This window comes from Rhinolophus sinicus, linkage group LG06 (assembly GCF_036562045.2).
Source record: "Rhinolophus sinicus isolate RSC01 linkage group LG06, ASM3656204v1, whole genome shotgun sequence".
NCBI classification, from domain to species: Eukaryota; Metazoa; Chordata; class Mammalia; order Chiroptera; family Rhinolophidae; genus Rhinolophus; species Rhinolophus sinicus.
Genome location: NC_133756.1, coordinates 119,854,846 through 119,868,447, shown reverse-complemented (window position 1 = coordinate 119,868,447; position 13,602 = coordinate 119,854,846). Strand labels below are relative to the sequence as shown.

The following is a 13,602-nucleotide window of genomic DNA, read 5'->3' as shown; positions in this document are numbered from 1 at the left end:
TGCTGAATACAAGGGCCAGGCCAGGACCAGAGGCTGGTGCTGTAGGAGCTCCACCCCTCACAAGCTGGTACCCTCAGGAATCACGAATCCAGCTGCCCGGCAGCAGACTGGGACTAGGTCACAAGGATTCTGTCTTCCGCACCTGACACTCATAGGCCCAGATGGCTGGGTGTATCCCAGGAGCCTCTCTTCCCTGACCTTCGGTTTCCTCGGATGCAAACTGGGTATGGAGAAGTAGAGGAGAGAACCCCAAAGGCTCTAAGGGCTCCCCTCCCCAGTTGGAGAGGGGAGGGCCTGCATGGGTCTGGCAGTTGGAGCCAGTCGACCTTCCGGACTGCTCCGAGTTTCCATCTACCAAAGCCACACTCTTGCTTCCCTAGGAGAGGAATCAGACTGAAACAGCAGGCTTGGGAACGGGATGCAGGGCAGGAGGTCCCCATAGGTGCAGGAGAGGAGGGCTATAGGCCATCCTCTCACCTGTTCGGGGTCCTGGATTCCCCTCTGTGACCTGAAGACTGGAGTAGGGCATGTCTGAGAACCCACACCCCCTCCCAATCTGTCTTTCTGCATTCTGGTTGTCAGGGCTGTGGACGAGTGTGTAGAAGAGGAATGGGAGACCGCTGTGAACTGCTGAGTTTTCCCAGGAGCTCTGAGGAGAGATCCCTTCTGGAGTAGAATCTCATATTTCGTATGACTGGGGCTGATGCCAGGGGCTGATGCCAGGGGCTGGCTTGGAGAGCTTTGTGTCCCCCACCTTCACTCGCTCCATGACTGACAGCCCTTCCTATTCTGTGATGCAGACGACTGATGTTTTCTCAAACTGATGTCATGAGCTATCATCCGTCCCCTCCTCTACTCCCTCCAGATCCCCCAGTCCCACCTAAACAGATGTTCTGGAGGTGCCGCTGCCCACCCTGAGCGCCACACCACCTTCCCATCAGGGTCCAGGCCCTTTCCCAGAAGCCACAGAGGCAGCTCCCCTCCCTTAGCCTTGCACCAGCCTGGGGGCGGAAGGCGTCAAACAGAAGTCACCTGGAAATGGCCTGTTTTTCCCTTCAAGGCCTGTTATGTCAAGGTCCCTTCTGAGATTTCCTGGTGCTGGAGCTCAGGGGTCATGTGCTCCCACAGTCTCATCTTGCCAGCCTCACCTAGAAAGAGAGGATGCTCAATGCTCTTCTCTCAGCTGGGCCCAAAGCCTCCCTGCTCTGCCCTGCCCTGGGCTCAACTAGAGGGATGTGAGAAATGGAATAAGGAGGGAGGAAGTGGAGGCGACGAGTGAGGACTCTTCCAGAAGCTTGACTGTGAAGGGAGGACGAAGCAAGACTGGAGAAGCACATTGGGCCAGGGAAGAGGCTTGACTAGGGTGGGAGCAAGGAGGATGGACAGCATTGTGGGTTGAGAGGAAGGAGCCCGCAGAACAGGGTCAGCACAGGGGGAGGCGGCCGGGGGCCCAGGAGGGCAGCGGAAGAGTGAAGAGAGAGGGAAGCAGACACTGATTTAGTTAGGAGGCCAGGAAGTGAAAGGAGGCCCCTCTGCAAAGGCTCTCTTTACTCTGCAGGAGGAGTTCAGGGCTATTGGGGTTGGGGGTGTAGGGCTGACAAGAAAGATGGAGCGAAGGCTTGGCAGAGAGGGGAGGGAGGCTGGTCCAACACAGGCAAAAGGTTGGGGACCCGGCCAAATGGGATGATGACCTCGTCTGTGCAGCCTCAGGGTCTTCAGCTGAGTCACATCCTCCGGACACAGTCACGTCCACAGTGCAGGACAGAGCAGTCTGGTGGTGCCAGGAGGGAGGAATGGCCGTGTTCACAGGAATCCTGGATCCTGGCTGGAGGTCCAGGCTGGCCAGGGAAGGAAGAGAAGCCAGGAAGATGCTGGCCCAGGGATTGGATGGCGCCGAATCAGACGCCCCGGTGCAGAAGAAGGGATGGTGTGTAGGCTGGAGGCTCTGAGAGAACAGGCTGGAGCAGGGCCAGTGTGGGTTTGGAGGAAGACAGATCTGGGAGGGAGGTGAGCGTGTCTGGGAAAACCTCAGATGGGGCCAGAGGGAGAGGCAAGAGCCCAGGCCCAGCAGGCCGTGTCCTGTTCGCCTTCCTTAGCTGTTCGCAGCTGGAATCTTGCACACAGAGACAGACAGAGGCAGCCTCTCGGTGGCTTTGGGGTCTCTGTCAGCGCCTAATCAACAATAAACACACACTGTAAGTACAAACTGTAGCTTGTGATACAAACGTAGCCTCAAGCCAAGTCCCCTTTGCCCTCAGTCAGATCGCTGTTCCTAAGTCCTCTATGTGTAGACATTCTTGAGCCACCCCTAGAATTTCATTCATTCATTCACCCAACAAATATTTATTGAGTATCTACTATGTGCCAGGCACTGTCCTAGGCACTGGAGATGCAGTAATGAATAAAACACGAAACCCCGTCCTGGTGGGAGGAGATGGATAATAAGCAAATAAATAAATAAAACAACCTGTTAAAAGATGATAAATGCTAAGGAGAAAAGTATAACAGAGGAGGGGAGTAGGAAGCACATGCGTGCGGAGTGGGAGGTTGAGATTTTAGCTAGAGTTGTTGGGGAGGGCCTCATGGAGAAGGTGCCATTGGAATGAGTGCCTGAAGGAGGGGAGGTCTGGCCTGTGTTCTTCCTTCTCTCCACATGCGGCAGCTGACTCTTCTTCCTCGGGAACCACCTGGCACCACTGGCCTCTCACACTTCATTCTGAGCCAGGCAGTTACCCCGACTTTGATCTCCTCCTCCCCAGCCACCCCTCAGATGCCTGCAAAGCACTGCTCCTCCCACATTAGATGGGCCACAAATGGAGCCCTGGTCCCACATGGCTGACATTTGAGGGTGAGGACTTGGGGTTTGGTGGAAGGCAGTCCAGCTGCTTGGAAGACAACCGACTGACTGGTGGCCTTGGCAAGGTACTAAGCTTTGGGGCACCTCAGTTTCTTCCTCCCAAAATGGTAAGAAGAGACCATGCCTCTCCCCACCTCAGCTCCCCCGTACACACACACAGGACCCAGGCAGGGAATGAGAAGGGACAGAGGTAAAGGGTTTTGTCCTCAGGCTTAGAAATGGTCACGGCCCCCTGACCTCATGCCTGGTTTATGGGCTCCACCACTGGGTCCCCTGAGCCTGGACATAAGCAATAGAATTGTCCAGTGGGAATGAAGAACAACTGATGAGTAGTCTTGGGACAGTCTCTGGGGTTTGGGGGCAGCCAGGCTCCATGGCCTAGAAGCAGGCCAGACTGTGGATAGGAAGCAGTGCCTAGGGGCATATCTCAGGTTGGTGTTACGAAGCACATCTCAAGATGGAATGCAGTGGCCTGGGAGAGGAGTGAGCTCCCTGTCACAGGAAGTATGCAAGCAGCAGCCAGACAAGCCCTGTCAAAGAGGCTTATGGGAGCTTTCTTCTCTGAGGGGTTGGGAAGAGCTCTGGGCCAGATGCTCTTCAGGCCTCTCTGACCCTGAGTGTCCAGAACTCAGAGCCCTGTCATTTACCCTGGGGCTCTGGAATCCAGTTGGGTATCTTGTCTCTGCCAGGTGGGCTTGGGTGCGGGGGCTGGTCAGAGCAGGGCCTCGGCACAGGGCTGCCTTTCATGGGAAATGAGGGTTTCTCTGAGGCTTCCTCCACACCCAAACTTTACCTGGGAGAGCTGTGGACAAGCTTCCTGCCTTTCGGGCTTCCGTGTCGGTGTGAAATACTCAAGTAGTGTCGGTGGTCTGCCTGCCAGAGGATGAGGGACTGGGGGAGCCAGGCAGGCTCAGAGGTGCTGCTCTTACAGCCATTACCTTCATTCCCCCTGACAGGTCTGCTCTGTCATCAGCCAAGACAAAGATTTTCTTTTTTTCTTTTTTTTAATTTAATTTTATTAAATTTATTGGGGTGACAATTGTTAGTAAAATTACATAGATTTCAGGTGTACAATTCTGTATTACATCATCTATAAATCCCATTGTGTGTTCATCACCCAGAGTCAGTTCTCCTTCCATCACCATATATTTGATCCCAAGATTTTCTTAAATTGTATTGAGTCAGGCAGCACCAAGGACAGAGCCCTGTGACTCACCTTTACATACTGGGTTCACTCATTCAACATTTCCCAGTGCCTCCTGGGAGCTGGAACCTGTGCTGGTCTCTGGGGCTCCAAAGACAAAGCAAACCTTGTCCCCAGTTCCTAACAAAGTTAAAGAAGGGAGGAAGTCTGGCTGACATTGACTCTTGGACTGGTCTTCTTTTCAGCCCTATCTCTCGACCCCCGTTTCTTTGTTTGTCTCAGGCCAGTGTTCCTGAGCGTGATGGCTGGTGGAGGTACTGGGCACTTTGAGTAAGTTCCTAATCTCTCGGCCTCACTTTTCCTGGAAAAAAAATATCACCACTCTTCCTGAGCACAGATTTTATCATTATTCAGCTCTGCATCCTTGTCCTGTCTCACCACTGACTCACTGTGTCACCTTGAGCAAATCACCAGCCTTCTCTAAGCCTGTTTCCTCATCTCTAAGTCGGGATAATACAACCCACCGCACAGGGCTGTTATAATAGCAAGTGAGATCCTGCAGCGAAAGCACTTAGTTCAGTGGCTGGTACCTGCTGAGTAGCCAAACAACTGTAGCAATTAAGTAGCTCAGAAAAATAAGGCTCAGGGAGGTGAAGTGACCTCCCCGGGGTCACACAAGTAGAAGACGAATCTAGGACAGGAACGTGGATTTCCAGCTTTCCGGTTTCCTGCCCAGGAGCTACTGAGATGACACAGTGGGTACTCTGGCTGCTCATTGGAAATGAATTGGGAGCTTCCCTGGCTGCCTCCAGGGGGATCACGCTTGACCTGACAGTACCTCAGTCCCCACCTGCCCCACTGCTTGTGGCCTCTAGGTATGTGAGGGTTCCAGAGCCAAAGCTGTGAAGATGGGCTGTGGAAAGAGGAGAAGGAGGCATGGGGTGCAGGTCTGTAGGCAGGACTTCCGATTTCAAGTGACAGGATCCTAGATCAGATGGACTGAGGCAAAAGGGAATTTATCAGCTCATGCCCCCAAAAAGTCCAGTGGAATGTGAAGCTTGAGCACAGCTGGAACCAGGCACTCAATGGTTCTCTCAGGAACCTATGTGTTCCCATCTGTCAACTCTGCCATCCCTTGGCTTTCCTTTGGACTCTCTCCTCCCTGGTGGTGGTATCTGCAGTGCCTAGGACACATAGTTCACCTGGCTCTAGCGGCTCCAGGCTATTTCCTACCAGCTTTGCAAACCTGATGGAAAAAAATTCTCTCCTTCCCAGTGTTGCAGTAAAAGCTCCAGAATTGACTCCAAGGTAGTCAGTGAAGGTAACCCATCTACCCCTGAGCCCGTGATGGGGCCTAAGGAGCCCAACAACTCTCATTGGCAGGTTGCAGGTCCCCCCCGCCCCCCCCTGCAAATCCTCAAGACTTCAGGAAAGGAAGGAGGGCATTCCCCAAAGGAAAAACAGGAGGTAGAGCCATCATCATGAGAAGGGATCTGGAAATTGGGCGGGAAGAAACTATAGAGGAGCAGAACAACGACAGCCTGCGGGGCAGGCCTGGTGACCGGAGCTGGGCCATCTCTTCCCAGTGGACTGGAGCCTGGTATTCTGAGAGGATTGGGGTGTCCTGAAGACACCAAAGGAGGTTGTCAGCCAACTGCACTCCTTGCAGCTAAATGGCCAGTTCTTTCTTGAATAGAGATCGAAGTGGCACATCTTCACAGGGAGACTTCTTTAAATGGGACACCCCGGGGGTCTGGGCCAGCAACAGAGACCCTCCTACACCAACTCCAGGGAAGGAGGATTTATTGGAAGGTCTTGGGATCTCCCAGAGCCCTGGGAAAGATGTGAGGTGCTGCGACCCCATGGGCTTGGACTTGGAAAGCTCCCTCTGCTGTGGCTGCTGCCTTCTGGGCTCTGTGCGTGCTCTCTCAGTTCCTCAACCCCAAAGCCACCTATGACTTCTCAGCCTTACACCCACAAGAGTGACCATGGTCTCTGACCACTTTCTTTGTCTCATTCCCAAGAGAGAAACTTGGTAATTTTACCAAGCATCGACTTCCTCCTATGTAAAGTGGAGATGGTATCTGTGAAGAGTAAATGAGATACAGCGTGTGAAGCATTTTTGCATAGTACTTGGTGCATAGTCAATGCCCAATAAAAGCATCTGCCCAGATGGTGGTGGGGCTGATGTGAGCTCACTGACATAGTAGAGGCTCAAGAAATGCAAGATCCCTCTTTGCACAGCCTGTAGATCCTGGAGAGAAACCGCAGAAAGCAGCCTCAACCGCCAAATTCCCAAAAACTAAAGCTTCCCCTTCCTTGCACTTAAAATGATTGTTTCAGTTCTAGCTTTAATTCCTGTTGAGCAGGAGGTAAGAAGGGGAAGTGGGAAAGAGAAGAGAAATCAGGTTTCCTGCCCTCCCTGTGTCCTCTTCCTGCCAGGTTTGCCTTCCTTTATGGCCAGCCTGATACCACAGGTGAGACCAAAACTCCTCCAGCAGGGGTCGACTTTGCCCCTTGCCCGCTGTCCCCGGGGTGTCAGAGAAACATTGGCATCAGGATTCTGGCCTCTGCCTGGCCTGAGGTGGGCTCCAGGGGGCTCCTTGCCTTAGGCTGGACACTGCCCGGGTTGGTGACTGGAGCACAGAGGACATAATGACACTGTCAGTAGGCACCATTACTAGTCCTGTTTATCAGGTGGAGGAGACTCGGGCTCGGAGAGGGTAGGTGGCTCGTGCCAGATCACACAGAAAGTTGGTGATGGATCCCAGCCTGTCTGACTCCTCAAGGGAAGGAAGCTAGGTCCTGACCCCTATTATCCTGCGCCCTTGTTGCTAAGCTCACAGGGCAGAGGCTAGGCAAGGGGGATTCCAGACCTTGTTTCCCAGCAGGCAGGCAGGCTAAGGTTGAGAAGCCTCTTCCCACATCCAGCCTGGTCTGGGTTGGTTCCTGGCTGGCTGGCAGACTGTGACTCAGGCTTCCAGCTACTGCCTCTGGCCATCAGGCCTCCTCATCCCTTCCAGAAAAGAGGGCCTTGGGGTGGGGCCAGGGGCGTGGGAAGGCTGCCAGGTCATCTAAAGGGTATCCTGAGTCCGTAGGATCCAAGCAGCCCAAGGAGCTTCAACCCTTTTCAGTTCTTCCTTGCGCCTCAATTGAATTGCTTCTGCTACGGGCATCAACCGACCCCATGTGTTGCCTGAATTGTAGAAGGGTGGTCCCTTCTATGGGGTGAGGGAATGCAGTGTTTCTGCCAATGGTGTACCTGGAAAGGCAACCGGTGGTGGGTACCTGGTGTCAGGGTGACACTCCCAGGGCCTCCAGCTCAGACAGGGCTTAGCACTGGCCCTGTCATCCTGCCAGTGTCCCCAGTGGTCCCTGTGAGCCACACTGACCAGGTAAGGATCTGAAAACAGGGCTTGAGCTTATCTGGAAATGATAAGTGGGAGAAAGGCTGGAGACTGGCTTGGGAGGAAAGGAGGCTGGGAACTCCGTCCTGAGGTTATTCAGGGCCAGCCCCAGAGGGGAGGCCCCTGCGGTGTGCAGACCTGCAACCCAGCCCAGCGCTGCTTTTCTGAAGGTGAGACTGGCCGTCCTGGGCAGACTGTTGGCGCCATCTGATGGCCATAGGCCCTCAGTGCAGGGAAGACACTCCTGGGAATCCCCTGGACTTTGGGGGAACTTGGAAAAAGGGAGCCATAGAGTCAGAAATATCCTGTTGAAATGCCACCTGGCTGGGACATCTTGCACTGGCCCCTCCTCAGTCTTAGTTTCTTCATCTACAAAATGGAGAGAAGAACCCCGCCACCCCCAACCCAGAGCTGCAGATAAAGCATCTGGCACAGGGTCGGCAGTTAAGAAATGACACCTGGTGCTGCGGGCCCAGAAAGTAGTGGAGGCTGTGGTGGGCTGAGGGAGCCCAATGTGGCCTGGAATTGGTTCATTCAGTTAACAAATGTTTATTGAGTATCTACTGTGTGCCAGGGCACCTCATGTACATGGTGTCATTTAATTCTTACACCAGCCTATGGGGTAGGTACCAACGATCATCTCATTTCTTTCTTTTTTCCCCCTTCTCCCCCCCACCCCCCGCTCCAGTTCAAGCTCTTGTTTCTCAGTCTAGTTGTGTAGGACACAGCTCCCTGGCCCATGCTGGTTATTATGAGACATATGCTCCCCCAACTGAGGCAGTCGGTCGCCAGCTCACAGCAGCTCTCGGCTGCTGTCCACTCACACTGGCCACTGGCCGCTCATGCCAGCACACGGTAGCTCACAACAGCACAGCAGCCCACAGCAGTTCACACCGAGCTCTCGGCAGCCCAGCTCCAGGGAGAGCTGTTGTTCACAATCTTAGCTGTAGAGGGCACAACTCACTGGCCCATGTGGGAATCGAACCGGCGACCCAGGCTTTAGGAACACAACACTCCAACCACCTGAGCCACCAGGCCAGCCCCCAAACATTCTTATTTCACAGATGAGAAAACTACAGGAAGGATAAGTAGGGATTATTCAGAGAAGGTGGGGAAAGCATCCCAGGCAAAGGAAACAGCTTGAACATAGGTGTTGAGGTTGGAAAGCCAGGTGGGGAAGGCTGAGGCTGAGTTCAGGGGCAGGGCAGTAGCACCTGGGCTCTTCTTGGAGGTTTTATAATGGGCCAGCCTCCTTAAGCCTTGTATCTGGCCCCCTCTTTGTACAATTCATCCCATGCTCTGGCTATAATATGTATTCTTCATTTCTCACACAGGGTGGGCCCATTCCCCACCTCTTTGCCTCCTGCCTGGGACGTTGTCTTCACTCTTCAGAGTCCAAGTCCCCTTGGCCCTTTAAGGCCCAGCAACAGGAGCCCTTTCAGGTCACTCCCTCCCAGGTGTACCTATGACCCCTAACACCTGAGCTCTCCCTCCTGGGCCCCACCCAGGCAGCAGGAACTGAGACCCAGTCCCTGTCCTGAGGCTGACACCCCCAGAAAGCCTTCAGAGCTGCTCCCATTCTTGGGACACATAGTGACCCACCCTAGTGGGGTTGACAACAGGAGATTGTCCTGGGAACCCACCAGAGGATTGGCTGCTGGACTGAAGGCCAGGCCTCCTTGCCTTCAGGGTCCCAGCACAGCTCAAATCAGACCAGGAAGTCCATGCTCTTAACCAGTACAAGTGGCCTCCTAGCACAGACCTGAATATACAATAGGTGCCAAATCCATGCACAATTGAACAAGTGTTTACCAGCAGTTTAAGCCTGAATTTTCTCAGTTTGGGTTTTGGCCCCAACTTGGTTCCTCAATGTCCTTGCCTGTAAAATGGGTTTGGAGATGAGGTCAGTGCTTACACCTTACAGAGTATAAAGAGTACTCCCCGCTTCTAGCAGTTCATCCTCACAATCTGCTCGTGGCCTGTATGACCACATTCTGCCAGGGAGGCTCCGAGAGAGGAAGGTGCTTATCCAGAGTCACACAGTGAGTAGGGGCCAAGGTAGAACAAGAACCTGGGCCTCAAACTCCCAAGGCAGTGTTCTTTTCCTGCACCCCCCCTTTTGCCCCCAGTTACCTCAGCTGCCCCAAATCAAAGCCCCCCTCCTCTAGGTCACGCCCCCAAATGCTGCCCCCACCACCAGAGCCGGCCTCTTTGGGACATCTCCTGCTCAGGTCGTCCTAACAGCTCTGAGTTCTGGTTTGGTGGTGAGGAGCAATTGGAGGAGGACTCGACACAGACGAGAGAACTGCACTCAGGGAAGTTCTCAGGGTATCACCTCCATCTCCACAACCCACACCCATCACTCCCTGTGAGCTCTCAACCTGCCATGGGGAAGGGGGCAGTGACTGGTAAATGGGGGAATGTGGGAGGATCTGATGCATATAGTAGGTGCTCAACAAATGCTTGTGGAGCAAAGGAAGAGAAGAAAGAGGGAGGGAGAAGGTGGGTGAATACTTATTCAGTACCCCGTTTCCCCGGAAATAAGACCTAGCCGGACAATCAGCTCTAATGCGTCTTTTGGAGCAAAAATTAATATAAGAAGACCCAGTCTTATATTATATAAGATCCGGTCTTACAGTAAAATAAGACCGGGTCTTACACGGGAAGTGCATAAATGGATTGCCACATAGAAGGATGGGCATGTCAGTAAATCGGGAAAGGAGGGGTGGCTGGAGGAGTGGGTGACTGGAAAGATGGCTCTGGGTGTTATAGCTAAAGCAGGAGCCAGAAGCTCTTTAATCACCAACCATCCCGTTTGACCAATGAAAAGACAAAGGGGACTGAGGAGAAAGAAAGCTGCTGGGTCTGTGGGACTGGCCTTTGACCAGCAGCCTCTGGTCCCCCCACTCCCCCTCTCTCTACCCCCTCAACACCCTCTTTGCTCCGCTGGGATGGGGGAGGGTTCTGGGAAGGAGACTATTTCTCCACCCCCTTGCTCCTCTAGGCCCAGTTTCCGCCATGCCTTGGTGTTAGGGGTGTTAGGGAGGGGGTGTCCCCCGCAGGGGCTATTTCAGTCAGAGACAGTCCTTCCTGGAAACAGAGGAAGCTGCCCGCCCTGTCGGAGGTGTTGTAGCCTGGGCTGAGCGCAGGAGGGTGGGGAGCCTCGTCTCTGGTTTCCCTTCGCCCCAACGCACTTGGGGCCACCAAGGCGCTTCAGGGACCTGAGGCTGCATGTAAGTGTTAGTGCATCTCGGGGTCATGGGCCAGTGCGGGGGGCCAGACTGGGGCTGGACGCGGGCTATGACTGGGCAGGCAGGCTGGGTTTAGCATGTACCTAAAGGTGGTCCACAGTGTTGGGGAGCCCAGAGGAAGGTGCTCTACCCAGCTGGGGAATTAGCAAAAGAAGAAGCAAGATTGTTGGATCTGGAGCTTGATGGACACTGGGGTTTTGTTGAACAGAGATACGTTGAGTGGCACTTTGTGTGAAGCAAACAGTAAAGATGGGGAGGCCGGAGAGGAAATCTGGATCTCTGGCTGTGAATGGCCACATAGCAGTCTCAGAGTCTTGAGAACAGTGTGACAAGAGAAGAAGGGGCAGAGTAGAGGGACCTGGGTACTTCAGATAAGGCTAGAGGGCTGTCTTGACTATCAGGGCAAGGGTTTGAGCTTTTCCCTGAAGGACAGAGGAATGCAGGGAAGGAGGTGGAGACACCTGTTAGAAAGCCCCCACCACAGGAAGAGTAGCTGGAGTCCAGGAAGAGGCTGGGGGTCTGAGCTGGTCCAGGGCTCAGGGCCCAAGGGTGGATGACAGATGTGAGATCTGGAGGGAGCCAATGTCAGTTGCTGCCCAGAGGCGGGGGCCAAGCAAGCCCCCTTTCAGAACCAGCTCCTGCCAGGAACTGGGAGAGCAGCTCACCCCTCCTAGGTCCTCAGAAGACAGAGTGGATGAGGGAGCCACGGTGACAGCCAGGCCTGTCTTTCCTGGAGCAGACCTGAAGATTTGGATCTGCTCATACAGCCCTGCTTCCTTCCAAGAGTACCCATCTCACCAGGGAGTGGGAGGCAGAAAATGACTAGAGTCTCCATTCGCCTAGGGCAGAGGGCTGTCTCTGGGGTGGTGTCTGAGGGTGACAGGCCTCTCAAGGAGGGTTCAGGGACACAGCACAGTTCCTTCCACCAGCTTCCTACTCCTCACCATGACCGTCTGCCCCAGCATACTGCTTTCCTCTCAGGCCCTGCCTACTCCACCTTCCTCCTCCCTGGGGGACACCCCAGGGATCTTCACACCCCTCTCCACCCAAGGAAACCCTCCTCAACCATTAGGGCCTTGCTCCATCCTTCATCCTCCTCTGAAAAGTCTCTTCCATCCTATGGCTTGCACTGGTCTCCCTCTTCAGACTAGCACACGTATACGAGTGTGTACAGGTATAGGTATATGCGTCTATGTATGTCTGTATCTGTATCTATCTACCTACATCTGTATACTGTGCCCTCATGCAGCCAGCAGGCAATAAATACTCATTAAATGCCCGGCATGTGAAAATCAGAGAATGAATTCATGAATGAAAAAATGGCCTAAACAAATGAATGAAGAGAGGAATGAATGAACTTTCTCTTGCCTGTACTAATCTCGGCTTCCTGGCTACAATGGTGCCTAACTTGTCAGCTGAGCACCCAGCACTCCTAACTCGTGGGCTGAAGCCCCACAAAGAAGCTTTGGTAACTAAAGGTGATATGGCATGTGGGAAACAGACTAGAGAATCATCGTTTTGCAGTTGCCCAGAATCAAAATCAAATTTTAAGATGGGAGAAATTAGTGTGAAGAGTTCTGTTTTGCTCTAATATAACTTTTACAAATCTCATCACTTTACTAACCGGTATGTTCACATTAAGAAGAGCTAACACTTGCCCTGCACCAGACACTGATCCTCACAGCAGCTCTATGACATAGGTGCTATATCACCTCATTTTATACCCCAAAATAAGACCTAGCCGGACCATCAGCTCTCATGCGTCTTTTGGAGCAAAAAGTAATATAAGACGCGGTCTCATATTATATTATGTTAGATAAGACCGGGTCTTATATTAATTTTTGTTCCAAAAGACGCATTAGAGATGATGATCCCGCTAGGTCTTATTTTCAGGGAAACATGACAGATGGGAAAACAGAGGCATTGGAGGTTCTGTGATGAGCCAGAGGCCACACAGCTCACATGTGGCAGAGCTGGGATTTGAACCTGGATATCTGGACCAGAGCCCGTGTACTTGGCCTCAATCCTCTATCACCTTCTGAGAGCATTTTCAGGACTTTATCTTTTTTCTGGGCCTCAGTTTCTCCCATCTATAAAATAGGGAGAGGAGAGATTTGACTCACTATCTCAAGGGCTTTCCCTTACAGGTCCACTGGATTTAAGTGGTGAATGCTCTCTGGACCCCAGTAAATGTGGAAATGTTAGCTGGGAGGTGAGTGTCAAGAAGTCAGACTTATCCCACCAGGGGACCCCTTAAGGCATGTATGCTGCTGGCTCCCCTAAAATTCAGCCTGAAGGGACGAGTGGAGGGACAAGGTATAGGACACAATGGCATGGCATGACATTTATTAAGCACCTGCTGCGTGTCAGGCCTACGATACATTTCACTGATAAGGACACAGCCTCAGAAAAGGCAAGTGATATGCCCCGAGTTGAACAGCATGGAAGAAAGGAAGTCAAGATTTGAACCAGGCATGCCTGATTCTCTGAAGCTGGGCTCATAACCTCTACATTCCATGTCCATGGGCTACACTAGGTTCCCTCTCAGTCAGGCAGTTGGGCTTGCACTGTGACTCTGCCTCTAACTCGCTGAATGAGATTGAGCAGTCATTGCCCCTCACTGGGGCTGGATTTTCCTCCCAATAGCGCGAGCTGTTGACCTCCTTCCGCCATTTGCCTTCAAGGAAGCTGTTTTCACTCTAACCACCAGGGAGCGCTGTGGCTTCAGGGCTCTGACAGACCAGCGTTTGTAGCCCAACAGGAAGGAGGCTTAGGACTGCCGAATCACCTCCTTCCCTCATTTTATGGATAAGAAAACTGCAGCCAAAAGAAGGACCATGGCTTTAGAAGGTGGAGTCCAGGCCAAGGAGGTGGGCGCTGTCCTTGGTCAGCTCACAGTGTGTGGACATTTTGTTCAAGTTGGTTAATTAAGAGTTACTGGGC

The 13,602-nt window shown here is 53.0% G+C and overlaps 2 protein-coding genes across 8 annotated transcripts in view; one reads left to right on the top strand and one right to left on the bottom strand.

Annotated features, from left to right (window-relative positions):
* The window catches only part of LOC141572223 (uncharacterized), a 36,461-nt gene that overhangs the window by 12,432 nt on the left and 10,427 nt on the right, over positions 1-13,602 (bottom strand). Inside the window, exons 2-3 of the mRNA XM_074335803.1 lie at positions 1,692-2,172; positions 1,033-1,148 (exon numbers count right to left, since the gene is read on the bottom strand). The gene's annotated coding sequence lies outside the window, so the exon portion shown is untranslated. The remainder of the gene's footprint in view (positions 1-1,032; positions 1,149-1,691; positions 2,173-13,602) is intronic.
* The window catches only part of P2RY6 (pyrimidinergic receptor P2Y6), a 33,952-nt gene that overhangs the window by 17,787 nt on the left and 2,563 nt on the right, over positions 1-13,602 (top strand). For 3 of the 7 annotated variants that reach the window (XM_019744357.2, XM_074335800.1, XM_019744356.2), the window contains one exon: positions 12,807-12,871. The exons of 3 other annotated variants lie outside the window; for them this stretch is intronic. In XM_019744357.2, the coding sequence (XP_019599916.1) occupies positions 12,858-12,871 (14 nt within the window). In that variant the 5' untranslated portion in view covers positions 12,807-12,857. Of the gene's footprint in view, positions 1-12,806; positions 12,872-13,369; positions 13,530-13,602 lie in introns of all 7 variants that reach the window. One more of the 7 variants, XM_074335801.1, reaches the window with a different exon arrangement.